This window comes from Lutra lutra, chromosome 12 (assembly GCF_902655055.1).
Source record: "Lutra lutra chromosome 12, mLutLut1.2, whole genome shotgun sequence".
Classification (NCBI taxonomy): Eukaryota; Metazoa; Chordata; class Mammalia; order Carnivora; family Mustelidae; genus Lutra; species Lutra lutra.
In genome coordinates this window covers 68,333,244-68,360,901 of record NC_062289.1, presented here as the reverse complement: position 1 = coordinate 68,360,901, position 27,658 = coordinate 68,333,244, and the positions used below count along the sequence as shown (strand labels likewise).

The following is a 27,658-nucleotide window of genomic DNA, read 5'->3' as shown; positions in this document are numbered from 1 at the left end:
TTTTATGGCGTGTTTTTTTTTTTTTTTACCTTGATTGAAATACCTGCTTTAGGTTTACTAAAACTAGAATTAACGAGGTTTTTTTGAAATTCTACTTTTAAACTTGGGGGCTGATGGTTCAGAATCAGATGTGCTCACAGTAACAGATGCTACTTCCACAGATCCTGGTTGAAGAGGTCCCAGTGACACCTGAATAACAACCTTTGTTTCAGGGGGCAATCCTTCTAGTTGCTTAGGCTTTTTAAACATTTGATGACACTGGGTCTTGTGCTCCATTTTCTCCTTGAAAGTTAAAAACTGTAGCCGGCATTTGGAACACTGGTGAACACTCTTTTCCCAGTGTCCCCTATAATGACACATGTACGGTGTTGCAGTTTTGAAAATTTTGAGACAGAATGGACAGAGCAAATTCTTAGTGTTTTCATGGCATTTTCTGAAATGTGTTTCCACATCAGCAAAGGCTGATGATCTGTAATTGCAAACCTGGCACACATAGGGCATTTCGCCAGGCTTATGATTGTCCTTCATGTGCTGTAAGAGAACCTGATCTGTTTTGAATGACAATTCACAAATTTTACAGACAGCCGAAGGCTCCTGGGTAGTGTGTACACTTTCAATGTGACATTGCAGCTCGAAGGGAGTGGGAAACTGTCGGTGGCAGTGCTGGCAGGTGGTGTGGCTTTCCCAGCTGTCACCCCTCTGCTTCTCAAGTTCCAGATGGTGCTTCATGTGATTCATAAACTTGACATTTTTTAGAATTTTCAAGCAGCTGAGGCATTTAAAGGTTGTGTGAGTCTTCTGTTCTGGCTGACCATCTCCTTTATGTTGCCCATAATAAAAGTCACGAAGTAATATGACCAGACTTCCTTTCTTGGGATCAACAACCTGGTTTTGACTTGCTAGACTCAAGTCTGTTTTTGCTGGTCTATTTTCCTTTACAGGATTTATAGGCTTAAAATGGACACAGTCCTTTGGAAAAGGTGTTGCAAAAGGTGTTCCATTCTGAACCATGGCTCCATGGCTCCATTCTAAGTCATGTCCATTCTGAACATGGCTTAATGAGGTATGAACACTGTTTGAGTCTGTGCTTTGCTGTGAAGTCACTGTATGAAAGTTACCTGAAGGGGACAAAGCTGAAGCATGTCCCTCTATGATTCCGTCGCTGAGTTTAGGCCTTTTGGGATTTATATCATTTACTTCAGCAGTGGAAAGTTGCTTTGATATGCAAGGACTTTTATTCATATCTCCTACAGAAAGTGCTTCTCCTACTGGATGCTGTAATGAATTTGTGAATGTAATCAAAGGAGGACATAACTCCAAACAGCTATTAGGCACAATTTGTGAATTATTTTTAAAATCAGGTTTAGACAATGGCTCAATAATAATGGGACTATCTGTTGATCTTGATTCAGATTCAGAAACTGGCAAGGCAGTGACTGCTTCTGATACAGAGGTCACATGACTTATAGGCGGTAATTTGTGAGTAATACCTTTTCTGAGGTGACCATATTTTTTTCTCCTTGAACATGAACCTGGGGTGACTCTGTTCAAAATGTTTGAAACAACTGGTTTTGAATTTGAAGTCACCCCAACAAAGATCAGCTCAGCATCATCATTTACATGTTCCACCCCAACAAAGATGAGCTCAGCATCTTCATCATCTACTTTTTTGGTTTCTTCTATGTTCTGCTGTGGGTCTGGCTCTTGCTCTTCCTCACATAACATACATGGCTGTTCCATTTTCTATTTTTTTTTTTTTATTCTTGAAGGTGTGGCCACAGTCCCAGTGCTTTCTTTATATAAACTGCCACCTAAGTACAAACACACTACACATCAGTAAGTACAGAAAAATGCATTATCTTATTTAATTCTCTCCAAAACTTTTTTAAGACTACTAGAATTCACAGAGGATAAATGACAGCTTAAAGCCTACTATTATAAGTCTGTACAACTCTAGAATCATGCCTTTGCCTTAAGCTGATTACTATTTCTTCTATTAAAAAAAGAGGAAAAAACTATTGACTAATCACTAGGTGAAATCATATGTAAAGGATATATTATTTTACAAAGGCACCATTGTTCAGTGTTTAGACACATGGGCTTTGGGGTCAGAGAAGATTAAGCTGGAATTCTAAGTCAGCCACAAACCAGCTGCATCTTCTTTGGCAAGTTCAAAACTTCTAAATGTGTTTTATCCTAAAGGCGAAACCTCTTACTTCGTAGACTTAAGGTAACAGCTCTTTTTCAAAAACCACCAAGAATTCAACAGTACCTTATTTTGTAGCTGAATTAAAGAAAATTTTATAGTAAATGTACATATCTCAATTGATTCATAATTTCATAAATATTAATATAGAAAAGAAGAGTCAAATTCAAAGAACAGAATAAGAGTACCTAACAACTGTCAACAAACAGCATACTTCAATGTCAAGTGCTTAGCACATGCCTAGCAAATTGAGAACAAACTCTCTTGATAAGCTCACACCAACTCAAGGCCTTCATTATAGTCCACTGTCTCCTAAATTTCTCCTTCTAATCCTGACTTTCCCACTTAAATCCAACAGAACTGCCTCCCTCAGCCCACCTCCATCTCATTTCCACATGGCAGGCAAAGTAATTCTGTCAAATCACATATCACTGCTCAGCTCAAAACCCTCCAATGGCTTTCTCATTCACTCAGCAAAAGGCCAAGTGCTTCTAATATCTTCAGTGCCTGTTAGACCATGCTTCCAAGCCTACATACTGCCTTGCAGCATGTCCTGCTCCTCCCCCCTATCCACTTCATTCTAACCAAACTGTCTTACAATTCCTTGAACACATTAATCACTTTACTCGCTTAGAGCCCTGTATTTGCTGTCCTTCTAATATGAATGCTCACCATCCAGATACCTGCAGAGGTGAATCCTCACCATCTTCAGACTTCTGTTGCAAGTATTCTCAAAGAGGTTCTCAAATACTCCAAACAACTGCTAATTCACATTGCCAATCTCTCTTAGCTTCCCCTCAACCTTCAAGTCCTTATCACCACCTAACACATTATAAACTTTATCTACTTGATTATTTTCTACTGTCTATCCAGTAAAATGTAAACTTCAAAGGACAGAGATTATCTTTTGTTGACTGCTGTATCCCCAGCACAAAGAGTGCCTGGCACAATATGGGAGCTCAACAAATAAAGAATCTGTTAATAGTATGAATTAACAGTAACTTTCATTAATAAGAATATGTATTTGTAGAATAGACTATACTCCTTTAATTCTGTATTTTCTATGATTTACTTAGAACCTTGTCCATATCAGATATTCTGTAGGCCTATGAAGGACTAAAAGCTTCTAGCTTTTTAAAACATTTTTATCACAACCATAGTAAAAACAACAACAACATATAATATGGAATCTCACTATATAAACATATAAATAACAATTGCTTCACTACATGGATACTTATTCTAATCAATTATGACTCATCAATGGCTCACTACTAAAGGTTTGAAAAACATTTGTTTTAGGCTAGCAAGATGTAGGTACTTTAAATTATGGATCATAACTCACCAGTTTCTGAAAACCTAACATCAGAATTCATTGTAACCCCATATAGACCCTTCAAACCCCATCTATAAAAATTAAAGTGGCATCAAATACATGCCATGTACCGCAAATTAGTTTAATTAGCATATCAGCATATAATTTGGGAACATATAGATATTTAATCCTGAGATGTATACCAACTTCAAAGTAAGTCAAAAAAGAAATTTTTTGAAAATAAGAAAAGTTGGGGCCCCTGGGTAGCTTAGTGGGTTAAAGCCTCTGCCTTCAGCTCAGGTCATGATCTCAGAGTCCTGGGATCCAGCCCCATATCGGGTTCTATGCTCAGTAGGGAGCCTGCTTCCCTTCCTCTCTCTGTCTGCCTTTCTCACTGCTTGTGATCTCTCTCTGTCAAATAAACAAAATCTTTAAAAAAAAAAAAAAGAAAATTTATTTCTTATTTTCATCACTTGTTTCACAACTATAATTTGCTTGGCCAACAATGGTATGATACTACCAAGCACTAAGTAGAAAGTGGTGAATGCATGAAGTTTACAGTCTAGTGTGCCATGAAGAGTGATTTACAACTTTCTTAAAACTAAGATCAAGTACATAATTAGGAGATATGTAATGCAAGAAAACATACAAGGCATATCTGAAAACACTGGTCTTTAAGAGTCACAGAAATTGGTTCGGTCTGTCTATATACAATTTCATCATCTAACTCCAGGATGATGTCACCTAGTCCACTGTTTCCCAACATAAGCACCACAGACATGTCTGGACCAGATAATTCTTTGTTGTAGGGGGGTGGTGCTGGGTGCATTTAGGATTTATAGCAGTATCCCTGACCTCTACTTAGGAGATGCTAGTAGAAATCCCCTACATGTGCTATCAAAAAATGTTCTATGGGAGAACTTCTATCCTAATCTAATCTCCTGAGTATCAACTTCCACATTTCTAGTAACTGTCTTCTAGGTAATTCTACATGATGCTCTAATACCCCTCTCAAGAAATAATTCTAAATTGACATTATTAATATTCTGGGGCACCTGGATAGCTCAGTGGGTTAAGCCTCTGCCTTAGGCTCAGGTCATGATCTCAGGGTCCAGGATTGAGCCACACATTGGGCTCCCTGCTCAGCAGGGAGCCTGCTCCCCCCTTTTTCTCTCTGCCCGCTTCTCTGCCTACTTGTGATCTCTCTTAAATAAATAAACAAAATATTTTTTTAAAAAGAAATTATAAATATTCTCCCTGATATAATAAAAATCAGAATAAAATTTAAAATGTAGGAGTTAAAAAGTAAAAAATTTAAATAAAAAATAGAATAAGATCTAATTTGACAATTAATATGACTATCAGAATTATCTGAGGATAGACTTTTAAAGCCTAGAAAAATGTATGATTCACCTAAAGTTACATGTAAGGTCTGGAGACAGAGTTTGCACTAAAATTCATGATTCCTGAATTCTAGTTCTGTATTTTTCCCACTATTCTGACTTAATGAAAGTCTAAATTTCTGGTGATGGTGCTATTAAGTTCTTAGTCTCAAAGGATCGGAGTCATACTGGACTCAATTTTAATCTCCTCGTATTTTATAAAAACTGTTCAAACCTCCCCCAACCTCTATCAAATTATTCACAGAAACTTATTAGTGGTTCTAAATAACTTTTTAGAGCATTAGTCATTCTAACTACCTTACATTTCCATTCCTATTAAAGCTCCTCTCTCCAATTTCTAGGTTTGAGTCCACCTGTTACTTCATGTTTGTACATCTGTACTAGGCTTCAAATTATCTCATCTCTGTCCTTCAAATTATCACCAACTGCATACCACCACTAGATGAATCTTTTTTTTTTTCACTAGATGAATCTTAAAACACCTCTGTAATTATATCATTCCACTATTCCTACATGTTAAATGACTCCCCCAATTTTAAAGAATACATTTTAAGTTATGCTATGGACCAAACTGTGTCCCTTCAAAATACATATGTTGAAGCCCTAACTCCCAGTATGATAGTATTTGGAGATGAAACTTTGGGAAACTTTGGGTTCCCATCTAGTTAGATTTAGATAAATTCATGAGAGTGGAACCCTCATGATGGGATTAGTACCAAAAAGAGATATCAGAGAGCTTGCTTCTTCTCTGTCTCCCACCTACTATGTGAAGACACAGTGAGAATGTGGCAGTCTACAGGTCTGAAGGAAGCAAGGCAAATCAGCTAGCACCTTGATCTTGAATTTTCCAGCCTCCAAAACTATGGGAACAAATTCTGTTGTTAAAAAAGAATAAAAATAAACTGGGCCCCAGGAACACTGTAGGATTTTTTACCCACCTGATCTTGGTGGGTAAAAAGGCACAAGCAGGAGAAGTGAGAGGTAGGGGAGAAGCAGACTCGCGGCTGAGCAAGGAGGCCGATGTGGGGCTGGATCCCAAAGGCAGAAGCTTAACCCTCTGAGCCACCCAGGTGCTCCGGATCATGGGAATTTTCTTATCACTTCTCTTTTGGTACCTTTATTTTCTACAATTTACCAGAATCTTAAGATACCTGGGGTCATGAGGTTGGACATGTCAAAGACTTAGTAGATCTAAGGAGTTAATCCTCAATACCACTTCATATCCCCTATCAATGAAACTGCCAAGGGCTGTGGAAGAGTTAATGAGATTTCATGCCAAAGATAGCTAAGATGGCAGAGGATGATAATTCATCTCCCAGGTTATTCCTATGCATTTAAACAGCCTTCTTCATAGGGCTTTTTTTTTTTTTTTAATAAACATATAATGTATTTTTATCCCCAGGGGTACAAGTCTGTGAATCGCCAGGTTTACACACATCACAGCACTCACCATAGCACATACCCTCCCCAGTATCCATAACCCCATCCCCCGCTCTCAACCCCCCTCCCCCCAGCAACCCTCAGTTTGTTTTGTGAGATTAAGAGTTACTTATGGTTTGTCTCCCTCCCGATCCCATCTTGTTTCATTTATTCTTCTCCTATCCCCCTAACCCCTTCATGGGGCTTTTTTATAGCTACACACCAGCTTTTTTTCAGGCATCAGTCCTTCTTGAGTAGCTTCCTGAAAGCAGGCTAACCGGACTCCTTTGATATCTATCCTCACAATCTTCCCTTGCCTTTGACTCTTTTCACCCCCTATACCACTCCTGCAAATTCTTATCCCTATCCCTTCACTCCTTCCCCATCCATAGCACTCAAGTCTCTTTCCCACTACTCTCCTTCCCTTCTCTGCCATTAACCCCACACATTTGCTACCTTAGGATTTAATGCCCATTAAACACATCCTTGGGAGAAATGAGAGCTTCACAGGATCCTTAAAAACTGCGTTAGACATTTATATTCACCTTAGGACAACTAAGAAAAACAAAATGTTTTCATAAATTTTTAATAAATATTTGCTCATAAATAAGCTCAAGATGGTAGAGGAACATAAAAATGGAGTTTAATCTAGCCTAGGAGTCTAAAATGGGAAAAACTATTAAACCGAGGTTGTTCTTTCAAAAGATAGGATTATTTCTGTAGACTGGACTAAGGAAAAGCAATTTATAGAACCTCATTACTATTTTCACTTTTTCTACCTCTCTGACTTCTTTTTCCATTATTCTAACACTCATTCCCTGCAATCCAGCCACAGTGTCTTCCCTGTTGTTCCCTTTAGGCTCTGCATGAAATTCTTTTCTCCCAGATGTCTCCATGGCTAACACTTCTATCTCCCTTTTTTTTTTAATTTATTTTTTTTTTACTTCTATCTCCTTTAATGCCATATCTGAACTTACCTTTACCAAAAGACTTGCCCTGATCATCCAATCTAAAATTACAACATTCCTACCCACCCCAACATTCGATCCTATGACCCTGCTCTATTAGATTCTTCCTAATTTCATAACATCACCTTCTGTATCACCGAAAAATGTATTATACTTACATTATTATTACACAATTATATATGTATTATATATTATGTGTGTGTGTGTGTGTGTGTGTGTGTGTGTGTATATACACATATAATTTTATAGACCTTTCTTTCTCCACTGGACTTTCAGTTCTTTCCACTGGAGAAGTTCTGTTTCATTTTTTAGCTTGTTTTGTTTGTTTTTGTCTGTTTTGTTCATTGATTTCTCCCAAATTCCTAGAGTAGTCATAGCACACAAGTCTTAAATATTTGTGAAAAGAAAATGATTATCTAGGAGTTAGAAATAAATTTAACAAAGGAAAGCAGGCTGAGGGAAGAAGCAGGAAACGTTCAAACCTGGGGAACACACAATTTTCTTTAAGTCAGGGAGCCACTAACGTGTACTATTACAGCAAATATGAGAACCCTATAATCCTAGGACTCAGGAGGACTACTGTCAGTCACTTTCAACCATTTTCTCTTGTCCTTTGCTCCCAAGAGCAGGATCGTAGAAGAATTCACAAAGTAGAGATGAGCAGGATGGCAGTTCAACCTAAAAGTGGCCTGTTAGTTCAGAAGCAAGTTCTTTCTCTAAGACTGAGGATTTAGAAAGGTGGAAGTATCAGGTGAATGGTGAATGATTTAAACAGGGGCTGCAGAGAACCACAAAAAAGATGACTGGAAAAAAAAAAAGGAAAAAAGGACAATGTTAATTTTTTAGATGCCAACAAGGTAAGGTCATAGGGAATGGTAAAATAAGAAACTACAAATATTCCCTCCTTCATAAAACCAAAGAGAACAACAGCAGAAATAGTCAAAATCGAGCTTTTTTCATCCCAGAAATTAACCAAAAGGCTTAATCAGGGGATTAAAAAATCAGAGGAAAATCAGAGGATTTCTTTGGAAAACACTATGGCAGTTCCTCAAAAACTTAAACACTAAATTATCATTATGACCCAGGAGTCCACTTATAAGTATTGCCTGATAGAACTGAAAACAGGTACTCAGACAACTACATGTAATGTACATACATGTTTAGAGTAACAGGATTCACAAGAACTTAATGGTAAAAATAATACAAATATCCATCAATGGATAAGTAAACAAACTGTGGTATATACAAACAGTGGAATATTATTCAACCACAAAGGGGATAAAGGTGCCTCCATGTTCACTGCTGCAATATTTACAGTAGCCAAGATATCAAAATAACCTAAGTGTCCACTGATTGATGGATAAAGAAAATCTGGAATATAGAAATAATGGAATATCATTCAGCCATAAAAAATATGAAATCATTCCATCTGCGACATGATGGACCTGAGGGCATTATGTTAAGTGAAATAAGTCAAACACAGAAACACAAATATTATATGATCTCACTGATATGTGAAATCATAAATAACAATAAGCTCATAGATAAAGAGAACAGATTGGTGATTGCCAGAGGCAAGGTAGAAGGGTAAAATGGATAAAGGGGATCAAAAGGTACAAACTTCCAGTTATAAAATAAATGTCATGGAGACATAATGCACAACATGATGACTCTTGTTAATAATACTGCAGTGTATATTTGAAAGTTGCTAGGAGAGTAGATCTTAAAAGTTCTTATCTCAAGACAAAAAAAAAATTATGTATGGTGACAGATGTTGACTATACTTATTGTGGGCATTTCACAATTTAAACAAACACCAAATCATACTATATACCTGAAACTAACGTTTTATGTCAATTATACATACCTGAGACCACACCGTCCCTGCGAGGGCTCCACCCCCACTTAGCCTTCATTGTTATAGTCATATTTTAATCCCTCCATTATATTTAACCTTATTTTTTGTATACATATAGGTTTTTTTATTTTCATTAAAAATTTGGGATACAATTTCTTCCAACAGATCAAAATAAACCCTAAATCTAGCGCATGGCTTTGTTCTAGTCTCCAGCCTGAGCACATTCTTTTTTTTTTTTCCCTTTTCCAACCAACTTATCATTCCTTTTTTATAATTTTTTTTAAAAATTTTCATCTTTACAGTCATATTCTATCCCTTCATCGTGTTTACTATTATTTTTGTGTATATATATGTTTTTCTTTCTTTAAAATTTTGGGAGGTAGTTTCTTCTAAAAGACCAGAATAGACCCAAGTGGATGGCTCTGTTCTTTTTACCAGTCTGAGATCATATATATATATATATGTATATATATATATATATATATACACATATATATGTATTTTTTTTTCTTTTTCCCCCTTTCTTCTCCCCCCAGTTTTGGGTCTCTTCTGATTTGGTTAGCATACATTTTTCTAGGGTCTTTGCCACCCTTTTAGTGTATTATTCTATCGTTCATATATTATTATCTGGATAAAATGACAAGGTGGAGAAACTCACCACAAAAAAAAGAACAAGATGCAGTACCAACGGCTAAGGACCTAATCAATAAGGACATTGGTAATATGTCAGAACTAGAGTTCAGAATGACGATTTTCAAGGTGCTAGCTAGGTTCGAAAAAGGCAGGAAAGAGATTAGAGAAACCCTTTCTGAAGAAATACAATCCCTTTCTAAAGAAATAAAAGAACTAAAATCTAACCAAATTGAAATTTTAAAAAGCTATTAATGAGGTGCAATAAAAAACGGAAGCTCTTACTGCTAGGATAAATGAAGCAGAAGAGAGAATTAGTGATGTAGAACACCAAATGACAGAGAATAAAGAAACTGAGCAAAAGAAAGACAAACAACTACTGGACCACAAGGGGAGAATTCAAGAGATAAGTGAAACCATAAGAGGAAACAATACTAGAATAGTTGGGATTCCAGAAAAAGAAAGAGAGGGGCAGAAGGTATATTGGATCTAATTACAGTAGAGAATTTCCCTAATATGACAAAGGGAATGAGCATGAAAATTCAGGGGTTCAGGCACAGAGAACCCCCCTCAAAATCAATAAAAATAGGTCGACACGCTGTCATATATTAGTAAAACCTACAAGTCTTAGGGACAAAGAGAAAATCCTGAAAGCAGTTAGGGACAAGAAGTAACATACAATGGTAGGAATATTAGATTGGCAGCAGACTTATCCACAGAGACCTGTTAGGCCAGAAAGAACTGGCATGATATATTCAGAGCACTAAATGAGAAAAACATGCAGCCAAGAATACTATATCCATAGGGTGAGTGGGTGGCTCAATGGGTTAAAGCCTCTGCCTTTGGCTCAAGTCATGATCCCACGGTCCTGGGATCGAGTTCCGCATGGGCTCTCTGCTTGGCGGGAAGTCTGCTTCCTCCTCTCTCTCTGCCTGCCTCTCTGCCTACTTGTGATCTCTGTCTGTCAAATAAATAAATAAAATCTTTCAAAAAAGAAAGAATACTATATCCAGCTAGGCTACCATTGAAAATAGAAGAAGAGATAAAAAGCTTCCAGGACAAACAAAAATTAAAAGAATTTGCAAACACCAAACCAGCCCTACAGGAAATATTGAGAGGGGTCCTCTAAGAAAAGAGAGAGCCTAATAGTAGTAGACAAGGAAGGTACAGAGACAACATACAGTTAACAGTCACCTTACAGGCAATACAGTGGCACTAAATTCATATTTTTCAGTAGTTACCATGAATGTAAATGGGCTAAGTGCCCCAATAAAAAAACACAGGGTATGAGAATGGATTTAAAACAAAAACAAAAACAAGACCCATCAATATGCGTTCTGTAAGAAACTCTTTCAGACCCAAAGACACCTCCAGATTTAAACTGAGGGGGTGGAAAACAATTTACCATGCTAATGGACATCAAAAGAAAGCTGGGGTGGCAATCCTTACATCAGATAGTTTAGATTTTAAGCCAAAGACTATAATAAGAGATGAGGAAGGACTCTATACCATACTCAAAGGGTCTATTCAACAGGAAGATCTAACAATTTTCTATATCTATGCCCCTAACATGGGAGCAGCCAACTATATAAACCAATTAATAATAAAATCAAAGAAACACATCAACAATAATACAATAATAGTAGGGGACTTTAAACCCCCCCTCACTGAAATGGACACATAATCCAAGCAAAAGATCACTAAGAAAATAAAGGCCTTAAATGACACATTGGACCAGATGGACACCACAGATATATTCAGGACATTCCATCCCAAAGCAACAGAATATACGTTCTTCTCTAGTGCACATGGAACATTCTCCAGAATATATCACATCCTGGGTCACAAATCAGGTCTCAACTGGTACCAAAAGAGAGGGGTCATTCCCTGCATATTTCAGACCAAATGTTCTGAAGCTAGAACTCAATCACAAGAGGAAACTTGGAAAGAACCCAAATACATGGAGGCTAAAGAGCATCCTACTAAAGAATGAATGGGTCAACCAGGAAATTAAAGAAGAATTGAAAAAATTCATGGAAACAAGTGAAAATGAAAACACAACTGTTGAATAACTGTGGGACACAGCAAAGGCAGTCCTGAAAGGAAAGTATACAGGGATACAAGCCTTTCTCAAGAAACAAGAAAGGTCTCAAAAACACAACCTAACCAAACACCTAAAGGAGCTGGAGAAAGAACAGCAAAGAAAGCCTAAACCCCGCAGAAGAAGAGAAATCATAAAGATCAGAGAAGAAATCAATGAAATAGAAACCAAAAGAACAGTAGAACAAATCAACAAAACTAGGAGCCGGTTCTTTGAAAGAATTAATAAGACTGATAAACCCCTGGCCAGACTTATCAAAAAGAAAAGAGAAAGGACCCCAATCAATAAAATCATGAATAAAAGAGGAGAGATCACAACCAACACCAAAGAAATACAAACAATTATAAGAACATATTATGAGCAACTATATGCCAGCAAATTTGACAATCTGGAAGAAATGTACTAGAGATGTATGAACTACCAAAACCGAACCAGGAAGAAATAGAAAACCTGAACAGACCCATAACCAGTAAGGAGATTGAACAGTCATAAAAAATCTCCCAACAAACAAGAAACCAGGGCCAAATGGCTTCCCAGGGGAATTCTACCAAACATTTAAAGAAGAATTAATACCTATTCTCCTGAAACTGTTCCAAAAAATAGAAATGGAAGGAAAACTTCCAAACTCATCTTATGAGGCCAGCATTACCTCGATCCCGAAAACAGACAAAGACGCCATCAAAAAGGAGAATTACAGACCAATATCCTTGATGAACACAGATGCAAAAATTCCCACCAAAATACTAGCCATTAGGATCCAAGAGTACATAAAAAGTACATTATTCACCATGACTAACTGGGATTTATTCCTCGGCTGCAAGGTTGGTTCAACATCTACAAATCAATCAATGTGACAAAGTACATTAATAAATGAAAGAACAAGAACTATCTGGTAATCTCAATAGATGCTGAAAAAGCATTTGACAAAGTACAGCATCCTTTCTTGATCAAAACTCTTCAAAGTATAGGGGGGCGCCTGGGTGGCTCAGTGGGTTAGAGCCTCTGCCTTCGGCTCAGGTCATGGTCTCAGGGTCCTGGGATCAAGCCCTGCATCGGGCTCTCTGCTCGGTGGGGAGCCTACTTCCTCCTCTCTCCCTGCCTGCCTCTCTGACTACCTGTAATCTCTATCAAATAAATAAATAAAATCTAAAAAAAAAAAAAAAAAAAAAAAAAAACTCTTCAAAGTGTAGGGATAGAGGGTACATACCTCAAAATCATAAAAGCCATCTATTAAAAACCCACAGCAAATATCATTCACTCTCGGGAAAAACTGAGAGCTTTTTCCCCAAGGTCAGGAACATGTCAAGGCTATCCAATATCACTACTGCTATTCAACATAGTACTAGAATTCCTAGACTCAACAATTAGACAACAAAAAGAAATACAAGGCATCTAAATCAGCAAAGAAGAAGTCAAACTCTCACTCTTTGCAGATGATGATACTTTATGTGGAAAATCCAAAAGACTCCACTCCAAAACTGCTAAAACTCATACAGGAATTCAGTAAAGTGTCAGGATGTAAAATCAATGCAGAGAAATAAGTTGCATGTCTATACACCAACAACAAGACAAAAGAAAGAGAAATTAAGGAGTCAATCCCATTTACAATTGCATCCAAAACCGTAAGATACCTAGGAATAAATCAAACCAAAGAGGCAAAAAGTCTGTACTCAGAAAACTATGAATGGGGCACCTGGGTGGTTCAGTGGGTTAAAGTCTCTGCCTTTAGCTCAGGTCGTGATCCCAGGGTCCTGGGATTGAGCCCCACATAGGGCTCTCTGCTCAGCAGAGAGCCTACTTCGCTTGCTCCTCTCTCTGCCTGCCTCTCTGCCTACTTGTGTTCTCTGTCTCTGAAATAAATAAATAAAATCTTAAAAGAAAAAAAAAAAAAGAAAGAAAGAAACTGTGAATTACTCACAAAAGAAATTGAGGAAGACACAAAGAAATGGAAAAATGTCCCATGCTCATGGACTGGAAGAACAAATATTATGAAATGTCTATGTTATCTAAACCAATCTACACATTTCATGCAATTCCTATCAAAATACCATCCTTTTTTTTTCAAAGAAATGGAACAAATAACCCTAAATTTATATGGAACCAGAAAAGACTCCAAATAGCCAGCAGAATGTTGAAAAAGAAAGCCAAAGTTGGTGGCATCACAATTCCAGACTTTAATTTCTATTAAAAAGCTGTAATCATTAAAACAGTATGGTACTGGCACAAAAACAGACACATAGATCAATGGAACAGAATAGAGAGCCCAAAAATAGACCCTCAACTCTATGGTCAACTAATCTTCGGCAAACAGGAAGGAATGTCCAATGGAAAAAAGACAGTCTCTTCAACAAATGGTGTCAACAAATTAGACAGCCATATGCAGAAGAATGAAACTGGACCATTTCCTTAGACCACACACAAAAATAGACTCAAAATGGATGAAAGACCTCAGTGTGAGACAGGAATCCATTAAAGTCCTTGAGGAGACCACAGGAAGCAACCTCTTTGACCTCAGCCACAGCAACTTCTTCCTAGAAACATTGCCAAAGGCAAAGGAAGCAAGGGCAAAAATGAACTATTGGGACTTCATCAAGATCAAAAGCTTTTGCACAGCAAAGGAAACAGTCAACAAAACCAAAAGACAACTGACAGAATGGAAGATATTTGCAAATGACATATCAGATAAAGGGCTAGTATCCGGAATCTATAAAGAACTTACCAAACTCAACACCAAAAGAACAAATAATCCAATCAAGAAATGGGCAAAGGACATGAACAGATATTTCTTCAAAGAAGACATCCAGATGGCCAACAGACACATGAAAAAGTACTCCACATAATTCGGCATCAGGGAAATACAAATCAAAACCACAATGAGATACCACCTCACACCAGTCAGAATGGCTAAAGTTAACAAGTCAGGAAATGACAGATGTCGGTGAGGATGCATAGAAAGGAGAACCCTCCTACGTTCCTGGTGGGATGCAGGTTGAACCGCCGCCACTCTGGAAAACAGCATGGAGGTTCCTCAAAAAGTTGAAAATATAGCTACCCTACAACCCAGTAATTGCACTACTGGGTATATACCCTAACGATACAAATGTACTAATCCGAAGGGGCACATGCACCTGAATGTTCATAGCAGCAATGTCCATAATAGCCACACACACACACACACACACACACACACACACACATATACATATAATGGAATACTATGCAGCCATCAAAAGAAATGAAATCTTGCCATTTGCAATGACGTGGATGAAACTCGAGGGTATTAAGCTGAGTAAAATATGTCAATCAGAGAAAGACAATTATCATATGATCTCCCTGATATGAGGAAACTGAGAGGCAGGGTGGGGGGCTTGAGGGGTAGGGAAGGAAAAAAATGAAACAAGATGGGATTGGGAGGGAGAAAAAACATAAGAGACTCTTTATATCACAAAACAAACTGAGGGCTGCTGGGGGCAGGGAGGGTATGCAGAGGGTGGCTGGGTTATGGACATTGGGGAGGGTATGTGATATGGTGAGTGCTATGAAATGTGTAAGCCTGAAGATTCACAGACTTGTACCCCTGGGGAAATTAATACATTATATGTTAATAAAAATTAAAAAATTAAAAAATAATTCCCAAAAGAGAAATCCAAGATCAGATTATCCTTGTAAATTTTATCAAAACAATTCAAGAAGAATTAGCACTAAACTTTCAGTAACTCTCTAAAAATCAGATGAGGAGAGACAACTTTCCAGCTCATTCTATGAGACCAGTACTATTTATATCAAAATTAAACAAACGTATCACACACAAAACTAACAAAAACATAAAAAAAACCCAGAAACCAATATCTTTTATGAATAAGGGCAAAAATCCTTAACAAAATACTAGGAAACACAATTTAAAAACCTATAAGAGGGGCGCCTGGGTGGCTCAGTGGGTTGAGCCTCTGCCTTCAGCTCAGGTCATGATCTCAGGCTTCTGGGATCGAGCACCACATCGGGCTCTCTGCTTGGCAGGGAGCCTGCTTCCCTCTCTCCCTGCCTGCCTCTCTGCCTACTGGTGATCTCTCCATCAAATAAATAATAAAAAAAGAAAAATCTTAAAAACCTGTAAGAAGGGCTATACACTATGACCAAGTGAGATTTATGTAAGAAATGTAAAGTTGGTTCATTATATGAAAATCAATCAACATTATACCATTTCAATAGAATGAAGGACCAAAAAACCCACATCTGTCCACAAAAAAAGTAGTGGACAAAACTGAGCACCATTTTGGGGTGGGGGGATAAAAACCACACTCAATAATTGGAAGAAGGAAACTTTCTCTGACAAGGGATATCTGTAAAAGACCCATAGCTAGCATTACAATTCATGGCAAAAAGACTGAAAGCTTCTCCTCTAAGATCAGGAATAAGACAAGGATGTCCACTTCTACCCTTCTGATTCAACATTATCCTGAAGGTGGTTTAACTGGGTAATCATGCAAGTTAAAAAAAAAAAAAAAAAGTAAAATAGCATTCAGAATGGGAAAAAAAGAAGTAAAACTGTATTGGAGGGGAAATGATTTTGTATAGAGAAAATCCTGAGGAATTATATTTGTTTATATATGATAACTATTATAATAAACAATATAAGATCAATATAAAACATCAATTAGGGGTGCCTGGGTGGCTCAGTGGGTTAAAGCCTCTGCCTTCAGCTCAGGTCATGATCCCAGAGTGCTGGGATAGAGACCCGCATCGGGCCCTCTGCTCCGTGAGGAGCCTGCTTCCTCCTCTCTCTCTGCCTGCCTCTCTGCCTACTTGTGATCTCTGCCTGTCAAATAAATAAATAAAATCTTAAAAAAAAAAATCAATCACATTTCTATACACTAGCAATAAACACTCTGAAAATGAAATAAGCAATTCTATGTACACTAACATTAAAAAGGATGAAATACTTAGGAATAAATTTCCAGAAAAAAATGCAAGACTTTCATACTGAAAACACTGAATTATACTGAATACATTGCTGAAGCAATTAAAAAAGACCTAAGTAAATATATACATCCCATGTTTATGGATAAGATTTAATATTACTAAGATGACAAGATTCCTGATACTAATTTAGCAAAATCCCAGCTGGCTTTTTCACAAATTAAAATTCATAGGGAAATGCAAAAGACTCAGAAGAGCCAAAACAATCTTGAAAAAGAAGAAATGAAAATGTCACACTGATTTCAAAACTTACTGCAAAGCTACAGTAATCAAGAGTGTGGTACTTTCGTAAAGACAGAACTACAGATCAATAGAATACAATTCAGAGTCCAAAAATAAACCCATACATTAATGGCCAATTGGTTTTCAGGAAGAATAGCAAAATAATTAAGTGGGAAGCAGGTATGTCTTTTCAACAAATGTTGGAACAACTGAACATCCACATCAAAAAACTGAGGTTGGACCCCTGCTCACAGCATATTAAAAAAAAAAAAAAAAAACTCAAAATAGATTGTAGAACTAAATGTAAGAGCTAACTGTAAGTCTTCTTTAAAAAAAAAAAAAAAACAGAAATAAAGGTTTTTGAGACAACATACCAAAAGGAATAATGACAAAAGAAAAATGAACAGGATTTCAGCAAAGGGAAACCCCTTACACTGTTAGTTGAATGCAGGCTGGTACAGCAACTCTAGAAAAAAGTATGGAGTTTCCTCAAAAGGTTGAAAATAGAGCTACCCTAAGACTCAGCAATTGCATTACTAGGGATTTATCCCAAAGATCCAAATCTGGTGATCTAAAGGGGCATCTGCACCCCAATATTTATAGCAGCAATCTCCACAATAGCAAAACTATGGAAAGAGCCCAGATATCATCAACAGATGAATGGATAAAGAAGATGTGGTGTGGAATATTACTAAGCCATCAAAAATTAAATCTTGACATTTGCAATGACCTGGATAGAACTAGAGGGTATTTATGTTAATCAAAATGCTAATCAATGACAATTATCATATGATTTCACTCATATGTGGAATTTAAGAAACAACAGAAGAGCATGGGGGCAGGGAAATAAAACAAAACTAAATCAAAGAGGAAGACAAACCATAAGAGACTCTTTTTTTTATAATTTTTTTTTAAAGATTTTTACTTATTTATTTGACAGACAGAGATCACAAGCAGGCAGAGAAGCAGGCAGAGAGAGAGGAAGAAGCAGGCTCCCCGCTGAACAGAGAGTCCGATATGGGACTCGATCCCAGGACCCTGGGATCATGACCTGAGCCGAAGGGAGAGGCTTTAACCCACTGAGCCATCCAGGCACCCCCATAAGAGACTCTTAATCACAGGAAACGAAGGGATGCTGGAAGGGAGGGGAGTAGGGGGATGGAATAACTGGGTGATGGACATTAAGGAGGGCACGGGATGTAATGAGCACTGGGTGTTATAGAAGACTGATGAATCACTGAACTCTACCACTGAAATTAATACACACTATATGTTAATTAATAGAATTTAACAACATTTAATTACAACAGGATTTCATCAAATTAAAAACTTTGTCCTTCAAAGGATACCATCAGGAAAGTAAATGGACAAGCCACGTAATGGGAGAAAATAGTTTTAAATCATATATGTAATAAGGGACTTGTATCCACAATACATAAAGACCTCTTATATCAGAAGAATAAAAAGACAACTCTATTTAAAACTGGGCAAAGGGGGTGCCTGACTGGCTCAGACTGAAGAGCATGTGACTATCTCACAGATGTGAGTTCGAGCCCCACATTGGGTGGAGAGATTACTTAAATAAAAACTTTTAAAAAATGGGCAAGAAAATTAAACAGAAATTTCTCTAAAAATGATATACAGGGGCACCTGGGTGGCTCAGTGGATTAAGCCACGGCCTTCATCTCAGGTCATGATATGAAGGGTCCTGGGATGGAGCCCCACATCTGGCTCAGCATACTTGCTGAGCAGAGAGCCTGTTTCCCCCTCTCTCTCTGCCTGACTCTCTGCCTACTTGTGATCTCTCTGTCAAATAAATAAATAAAATCTTTAAAAATAAATAAATAAATAAATAAAAAATAAAAATGATATACAAATGTCCAAGTATACGAAAAGATGTTCAACATGATAGTAATGAGAAAACTGTGAATCAAAACTACAATGATGTATCACTCACACCCCTAAGGATGGCTACTATCAAAATATATAAAAACAAATAATTACACCAGAAAATAACAACTGCTGGTAAGGATGTGAAGAAATTAAAATTCTCATGTGCTGTGGTTGGAATGTAAAATGGTGCAAAGCACCAGAGCAAAGCAACAGAGGTTCCCTAAAATATTATAAATCAAACTATTATATGATCCAGCAATCCTACTTCTGGATATATATCCAAAAGAAATGAAAACAGGATTATGAAGAAATATTTGTACACCCATGTTCACAGCAGTACTGTTCTGATAACTAAAAGGTAGATGCAGTCCAAATGTTCACTAACTAATGAAAGAATTTTAAAAAATGTGTATATACATACAACGGGATAATATCCAGCTATAAGAAGGAAGTCCTGCCACACACTACAACACTGATGAATCTCTGAGGACACGTTAGCTAAATTTAAAAAAGCCAGTCACAAAAAAAACAAATATTATATTAATTCCACTTATCTGAAGTATCTAAAGTAGTCAAAACAACAGTAAAGAAACAAAAAGTAGAATGGTGGATACCCCGGTCTAGGGAGAGAGGGAAAAGGGACTTTGTTGTTTATTTTATTTTTTTTTTTTTTAAGATTTTATTTATTTATTTGACAGAGAGAGATCACAAGTAGAGAGAGAGGCAGGCGGAGGGAGGGGAGCAGGCTCCCCGCTGAGCAGAGAGCCCGATGCGGGACTCGATCCCAGGACCCTGAGATCATGACCCGAGCCGAAGGCAGCGGCTTAACCCACTGAGCCACCCAGGCGCCCGACTTTGTTGTTTAATGAGATGGATACGGAGTTTCAATTTTACAGAATGAGAAGTTCTAGAGATCTGTTTTAAAACAATGTTAATATATTTAGCACTTAAATGATTAAGATGGTAAAATTTATGTTATCTGCTTTTTACAATAAAAAATGAGCAAAAAATTTGAATAGACAACTCTTCAAAGAAGATATACAAATAATGCAATACAATAAGCACAAGAAATGCTGCACAACACAATTAATTATTAGGAAAATGTAAATCAAAATCAGAATAAGATACCACTTCACATCTACTGGCTTGACGATAATCAAAAACAGAAACAGTAAAAAGTGTTACAGAGAATATGGAGAAATTAGAATCCTCATATATTGTTAGTGCAACTGCTGTAAAATGGTCAGCCACTTAGGAAAACAGTTTGGCAGCATCTCAAAAATTAAATACAGCAGTATATGATCCAGCAATTTCTCTCCTAGGTATATATCTAGAAGAGTTGAAAACATAAATCCATACAAAAATTTGCTCAACAATGTTCATAGCAGCACTATTCATAATTGCAACAAAGTGCAAACTATCCAAAGGTCCATTAACTGATAAATGGATAAACTGCAGTATAGCCATAAAATGGAATGTATTCAGCTATGAAAACAAATAACAGTACTGCTATACATGTATGACATGGATGAACCTTGAAAAGATGCTAAGCGAATAAAGCTAGGCACAAAAAGGCCACATATTGTATGATTCCTCCCATATAAAATGTCTACACTGGGCAAATGTACAGAGACAGAAATAAATTGGTGGTTGCCATGGGCTGGAGTGGGGGAAAGAATGAGGAAAGGTAGTCGGTTGAATAACGACCTCAAAAATATTAGATCCTGATCCCTGAAACGTATCTACGTTATCTTTTTTGGGGAAAGGGGTCTTTGCAGATGTGATTAAGAATCTTGAGATGGGAAGATTATCCTGGATTATACAAATGTGCCCAAAATACCATCATAAGTATCCTCAGTATGAAAGGCAGATTTCACGCACACAGTAGGAGAAAGCATTGTAACAAGACTGGAATAACATGGACTCAGCCAAAGAATGCGTGCCGGAAGAGGCAAACAATGGATTCTCCCTAAGAGTCTCTGGGATAGGGTGGCCCTACCAACACCCTGATTTAGGTCAGGTGATGATTTCTAACTTTTGGCCTCCAGAATTGAGAGGGAATAAATTTTTGTTGTTTTAATCCACCAAGACTGTGGTAATTTGTTATAGTAGCCACAGGAAGCTGTATAATACAAGGTTTTAGGGTTGATGAAATGTTCCAGAATTAGATAGTGGTAAAGACTGTACAATTTTGTGAACTATACTAAAAATCATTCAATTCTGCATTCTACAGAGTGAACTGTATAGTATGTGAATTATATCTCAATTAAAGAAAAAAAATGCCTAGTGATAGGCTGGTGTGACCTCCCCCGCCCCCAACATCCTAACAACTGATAACTAAATCTTCAAAGCCCCTAAACAGACTCCATTCATGTAACAAGAGTTAGGTAATTAGAATTACAGTAACAATGCAAACTAATCTAGCCCACAAAGAGAGTTAAACTAGTATCATGTAGTCAATTTACAAATTTGTAGTGGGAGACATATGTTCCTAGGGATGGATGGGTATCTTCTTGTAGAGTGGACACTACTCTGATACTAGGTTGAAACATCAACTTAATTTTTATTAGGACTGCTAAAAATCCTGATTTGACCAGGACAATCCAGTTTGACCTGTTGCCCCTGTGTATTTTTTAACAGTATCACTTTTCACTCTTAATAATACCTTGATTTCAGGGCATCCGGGTGGCTCAGTCAGTTAAGCATCTGAACCTTGATTTCAACTCAGGTTATGATCTCAGGGTTGTGAGATCAAGCCCCATGTTGGTCTCCACTCAGCAGGGAGTGTGCTTATTTTCTCTCTCTTCTTCCGCCATTAAAAAAATGATTTTGGTGGTAAATGAGTCAATATACTTGTAAGGAATCTTGAAGTTGTGAAAGTGGTGAGAGCATAGGCTATGCATGCTAGATGTTCCCTGTCATGAATCTCTAGGTAACAAATATCTCCCTGCTATTGGAAAGCTCCCAAAGAAAAAAAATCCTACTAAGACTTCCACAAAGCAACCATATTTTGTTTTCAAAAATATACAATATTAATGCTTAAGCTGAACTCTCAGATCTCTACTATTCAGTGTTACTCAAGTGACCAATTTATACATTTAAAGGAATGAATAAGGAATGCACCTAAGAATTCTTGTGGTTGACAAGTATAAGGAACTTACAAAGGACAGCTTAAAATAACTTGTACACATTTTTTAAAATTTTATTTTATTATTTCAGTGGTAGCCAATTTTTTTAAGTGTTATGAAATCAAAAGCTGAAAGTAACTTTTTTTTTGTTTTCATATCAAATTGACCCTAACATAATAATGCTGTGTTAAAACTCCTGAGTGCAAAAAAAGGAAAAGAGGGGAATCTCTCTCCTTCTCTTTCTTTCTTTATTCTTTCTTTCTCTCATCTTTCTTTCTTTTAAGAAATTAGGGAAAAATTGTTACTCTATGGAAAGATCATCATAAGAAGTTCTATGGGTAGTCAGACATATAATGTTGGTAATGTTCTGATGTTCACTATTTTGGATGAACTACAACTATAAAACATATTAAATTAGTAAAATTAGAACATATCCCTGTCCAAAAAAGACTGAGAAACAAATAAATGACACAGGAGCATAATGGTAAGGAACTGTATAGTTCTGACAGTCTCCTAACCCTAACCCCTAACAAAGAAAAGGGGAGGAAGAAGTATCAAGATGGCGTTTATAAGGAATTTGAGTATTAGGAAGTATTTGGTGAGTCTACCATATGCCAAGTACTGATCTAGGTACCAGAGATACAGTAGTGATTGAAACAAAGACCCCTTCTTCAGGGAGCTGAAACTGCAATAGAGGTAACTGAAAAATACATTAAAAAAATATACACCATAATGTTACTGCATGCAATATTATAGTATCACACAGCACATATTTCAAATATGTACTAATGTAATATAAGTCATATAAAATATTTTATATTATTATATGTGTGTATGTGTGTGTGTATATATATATATATATATATATATGCATATATATAATTTCAAATGGTCATAAATGCTATAGAGAAAATAAAGGAGGCAATGGCCAGGTAGTATGGAGGCAGGCTGATATTTGTATGGCATGGTTATGGAGATCTGGGGAAGAATTCTCCAGCTGAAGGAAGAACAAATACAAAGCTCTGAGACTTACCAAAGTTAAGGACTGGTCAAGAGGTTAATGTATGCAAACCAGTGGACAGGGAGAGAAACTGGAGAAGAATCAAAGAATGAGTTTGCTGTAGTACATTAATGTAGTCCATTCTAAGTTCTTTGGTTTTACTCTGGGTATGATAGTTCACTGGGAATTTTGAGTGAGGGGTTACATGATCTTTCATGTCAAAAGGACCACTCTGGCTACTATGAGAAGAAAGAAAACTTTAGAATAATAACTGGAAGCAAGAAGGCAAGTTTAGATTATTATAATTACTAAGATTATTACTAACTTAATCATAATAATTTCATTAATAATGATTTTATAATAAAAGATTATACTAATACAAGACTGGGATGCTGAGAAGGGGTCAAAGTCTTTTTTTTTTTAAGATTTTATTTATTTATTTGGTAGACAGAGATTACAAGTAGTCAAAGAGGCAGGCAGGGAGAGAGGAGTAAGCAGACTTCCCGCTGAGCAGAGAGCCTGATGTGGGGCTCAATCCCAGGACCCTGAGACCATGACCTGAGCTAAAGGCAGAGGCTTTAACCCACTGAGCCACCCAGGTCCCCCGGGGGTCAAATTCTATATTAAAACCTTGAAGGTCCACAAGATTTGTTAATAGATAGGAATTGGGATGTGAGGAAGAGGATGACACATAGAACGGGTGATGCTGAGCAAGTAAACATGAAACCAGAACTCAGGGAAAGACCTGGGTTAAGAACACAAATTTTGGAGTCTTCGGCATGTAATGTTATTTAAAACACAAGACTGCCTGAGGGCATCTAGGGAAAGAGGTTTGATATCCAAGTCCTGGGGCATTGCATTGGTCAGAGGTCAGAAACATGAGAAGAAACCAGAAAAGGATAGAAAGAAGGAAGAGTTACTTAGAACCAGCTGGGGTCGGGGGTAGGAGAGTAGTAAAAGAACAGAGAAAAAGCACGTTGTAATCCAAATGAAAAATTATTTTCAGGGAAGAGGAAATTAATGACTCTGATAAATACTGCAATAGATCACATAAATTAATAACTAACAATTCAGGATGCCTGGGTGGCTCAGTCGGTTAAGCATCTGCCTTCGGCTCAGGTCATTATCTTGAGGTCCTGGGATCGAGTCCTGCAATGGGCTCCCTGCTCAAAGGGGATTCTTCTTCTCTCTCTCCTGTGATCTCTCTCACTCTAACTCAAATAAATAAATAAAATCTTAAAAAAAAATAACAATTGACCATTTCATTAAGTACTGTGAAATTCACTGGAGTTCTTGACAAGAGTGGATTTAAAGGAGAATGGAAGAACTTGAGGAAGCAAACATGGACAACTCTGAAGAAATTTTCCTCTAATGAGAAGAAGACATGAAATAAAATAAGCAGAAGGGGGATGTGCAATTAAAAGATGGCTTTTTAACAAAAGGTAACATTACAATCAGTCTGTTTGCTGATTAGAATGATCCAGAGAAACTGAAAACTTAATCCAGGACGAAAAGGAGACTTGCTGGAACAACATTCCTGAATAAACAAAAGCTATTTGGAATTAATATACCAGGGGAGGCTTTGCCCTTAGCCTGGAGCCAAATAATTCACTCATAATAACAGAACAATATGGAGAAGAGTTGGAATGGTGGATTAACGGGTGTGGTTGCTAGCCTCCAACATGGCCCCAAATGAATCTTGCCTCCTGGTATTCACACTCTTGTGTAGTCCTCTCCCACAATATCACAGGGTTAGCCTATCTGATGAAGCAAATACAGAAGTAATGGTATGTAACTTCTGAAAAAGACTCTGCACTTCATCCTGGGACCAAGCTCTCTCTTTAATCACTCGCTCTGAGGGAAGCCAGCTACAGTGACGGGAGCAGCCCCATGGAGAGGGCCACAGAGTGAAGAACTGAGGACTGTGCTAACAGTCAAGTGAGCAAGCTCAGACACTGTTCATCCAATAAAACCCAAGTCTTCAGTAACTGCCAATCCTGTCAAAAGCTTCACTATAAACTCATAAGCTACCCTGAGCCAGAGTCAGCCAGCTAGAGTAGGACAGTGAAATAAATATTTCTTAGGTCATTACGTTTGAGACAATGTGTTACACAGCAATAGATAACTAACTATATAATGTGTCTTACCATGCTATATACACAAGTTATTGGGCATATAACTTACTTATTGTTTTGCCTCCTGGCATGAAATGAATTCATATGGCTTCCCCTACCCAATCACATTCAATTACTTCATGAAATAAAGCCCTTAAAAGGTTGTAGAAATGAACAACTAACCCTATGTGAGCATTTTTAACCAACACACATTTACCCTGAATGAACCACTTTAATACTTTAATACATGAGCTTAAATCTTAGGTATGTGTATCTGCCCATTTTAGCCTCCTACTGCCATTGTAAAAGAAGTCAGTTTTACATAGCTTAAAATGTATGATCCTCTCATGTTCTTTAGAGAGCAGGTGAAAGAATGCCACCCTCCCTGTTTTTAAGGAAGCAATATAGAGAGGTCCAGAATTTCCTAAATCAGTGATTGTCTTGAATTTATCAGACATATTCAGGTCATACACACTTCAGGAAACACTGTCTAAATACTAGTATTTTAACACGGGAGAAAATAAGAAAAAACTAAAGAAAAATGATACAGTCTTGATCCTTATAAAGACCTCTCATCTTACCTCAGGTGTGCAGTGAAACTTCTAAGAACTTAAGATTTTCCAGGCAGGAGAAGGTCACATCCTTGAGGCAACCATAGAGGAGGATTAGGGTTACTTACACGTTACAGGAATGTTTTATATCCCACTGCCTACCTGTTATTGCCATCTGCATGTTCATCAAGCTTCTCACTTAACCAGAAGAGAACTGGAGTCCCTTCCCCCACACCTGTTCCTCCCATCTACCCTCCCTCAGTAAAGAAAACACTATGCCTGCCAACTGCCCAGTTCCAAAGCCTGGAAACCACCCCGGGGCCTGGCTGTCAGGAGGACTTCATTAGGGTGTAAGAGTCTGAAATAGAGCCCAGGCAGAGATACTGCAAACGAGAAAAATTAACAAGGCCCTGAGGTAGGGGAGAGGGAGCAATAAATGAATTTACAAATGCTTAAATCGCCTTAAAGGATCTGGGCCAACAGACGTCCCGAACAGGGAGTAGGAGGCTGGCTGGGGACGTTTAAATGCCTTAAGTTCCACAAGAGACCCCAGTGGGCAGGGGGAGGGGAAGGTATTAAGAGCCTGGGCAGGCCCCTCCTCCAGGAGGCCCAGGCTGGGCCCAGGCTTGGGGGATGGGGACGGCCAGCCTAGGGTGGGGGAGGAGATGCTGCCCGAAAGGCGCCTGCTGAGACCGGGGAAGGGAGTGTGCGTGAAGGGAGTCTCAGGACCCGCCAAGAACCGCTTACCCGACACACTTCGGAGGCCGCAGCAACAGGCACAGGCCGCTCGGGCAGAACCAGACCGGGAGCCGTGTGGCCCGCGGGACTACTGCCGCGGAACCCCTCCCATCTCTCCTCTGGGAACACTACGGCCGCGCCGCACCACGCCCCCGTCCTTACCGTCCTCCCCGCGGTCGGCACCAGGTCCTGAGCTGCACCGCCCCAAGGCGCTCCCCAGGCAAAGCCCGAGGGGACGACGCCTCCTCAGGCCCCAGGCGCCGCCGACGCCGCCGCCTCTCCACGCGCGCCCGCTGCGATCTGTGATTGGCTGCCACGTGCGGGCCCAAGGCCGGCGCGGCTCGGGGCGCTGTAATCTGATTGGCGGCGAGGCGGGTCCGGCGTCTGCGCGCGCTCTGGCGCCCCTGGTGGCTATCCCTGGGCCCGGGATCACGCTGAGAGGGGTGAGAGCAGCAGCGATGACCCTCAGTTCCTGGAAGAGTCTTGGGAGGTCAAGGTTGCAGAGCAGACCAGGGTTCAAGGATAAAGACAGGCTCCCAATCCATCAGGGGATAAATTTGTCCACCTGGAGTTTAACTTTCATAATCCTCAAGTGTGTCCCTTTTTCATAAAAGCACTAGCTGCCGGCCCCATGTTTAAGGGAACATGACCATGCAACTTGGTCTTGACGCCCATACTTTTGACGTTACATCTGGTCAAGCCATACAAAAATAGCCTGGCACCCATTTGTTTTTATAGCTTGCAGCGACTTAAGAATGAACTTTACATTTGTTAATGCCTGGAGAAAAACACAAAGAGACTATTATTTTGTAACGTGAAAATTATATAAAAGTTAATTTCAGTGTTCATAAATATTTATTGAACACAGACATACCCATTCCTTTAGGTATTGTCTATGGCTGCTTTCCTCTTAAAACAACCATTGATTAATTGTCATAAATCATATTCAAAACCCTAAAATATTTATTATCTGGCCCTCTACAGATTTTTTTTAACAGATTTTTTTTTTTTAATTGACATTTCTGCCGGAAGTCTGCCTACTTTAGCAGTGTTTTGAAAAGGGAAAAAAAAAGACAGCTTTTGGGCTTTTTAATCTGTAATGTGATTTTCATCTCTAGCCTATTTATATTTTCTA

At 38.2% G+C, this 27,658-nt stretch overlaps 1 protein-coding gene across 1 annotated transcript; it reads right to left on the bottom strand.

Moving 5' to 3' along the window:
- On the bottom strand, positions 1–26,809 carry LOC125082609 (zinc finger protein 280B-like). The gene is made up of 3 exons (XM_047698401.1): positions 26,686–26,809; positions 25,816–25,876; positions 1–1,811 (listed from the first exon to the last, which is right to left on the bottom strand). Exon 3 carries the CDS (start codon positions 1,738–1,740, stop codon positions 70–72), a length of 1,671 nt encoding a protein of 556 aa, XP_047554357.1. The 5' UTR covers positions 1,741–1,811; positions 25,816–25,876; positions 26,686–26,809; the 3' UTR covers positions 1–69.
- Positions 26,810–27,658: the final 849 nt, after the last annotated feature.

What these genes read in the sequence shown, in the direction of transcription:
- LOC125082609 (XM_047698401.1), bottom strand. Translation starts at nt 1,740, where the DNA reads ATGGAACAGCCATGTATGTTATGTGAGGAAGAGCAAGAGCCAGACCCA.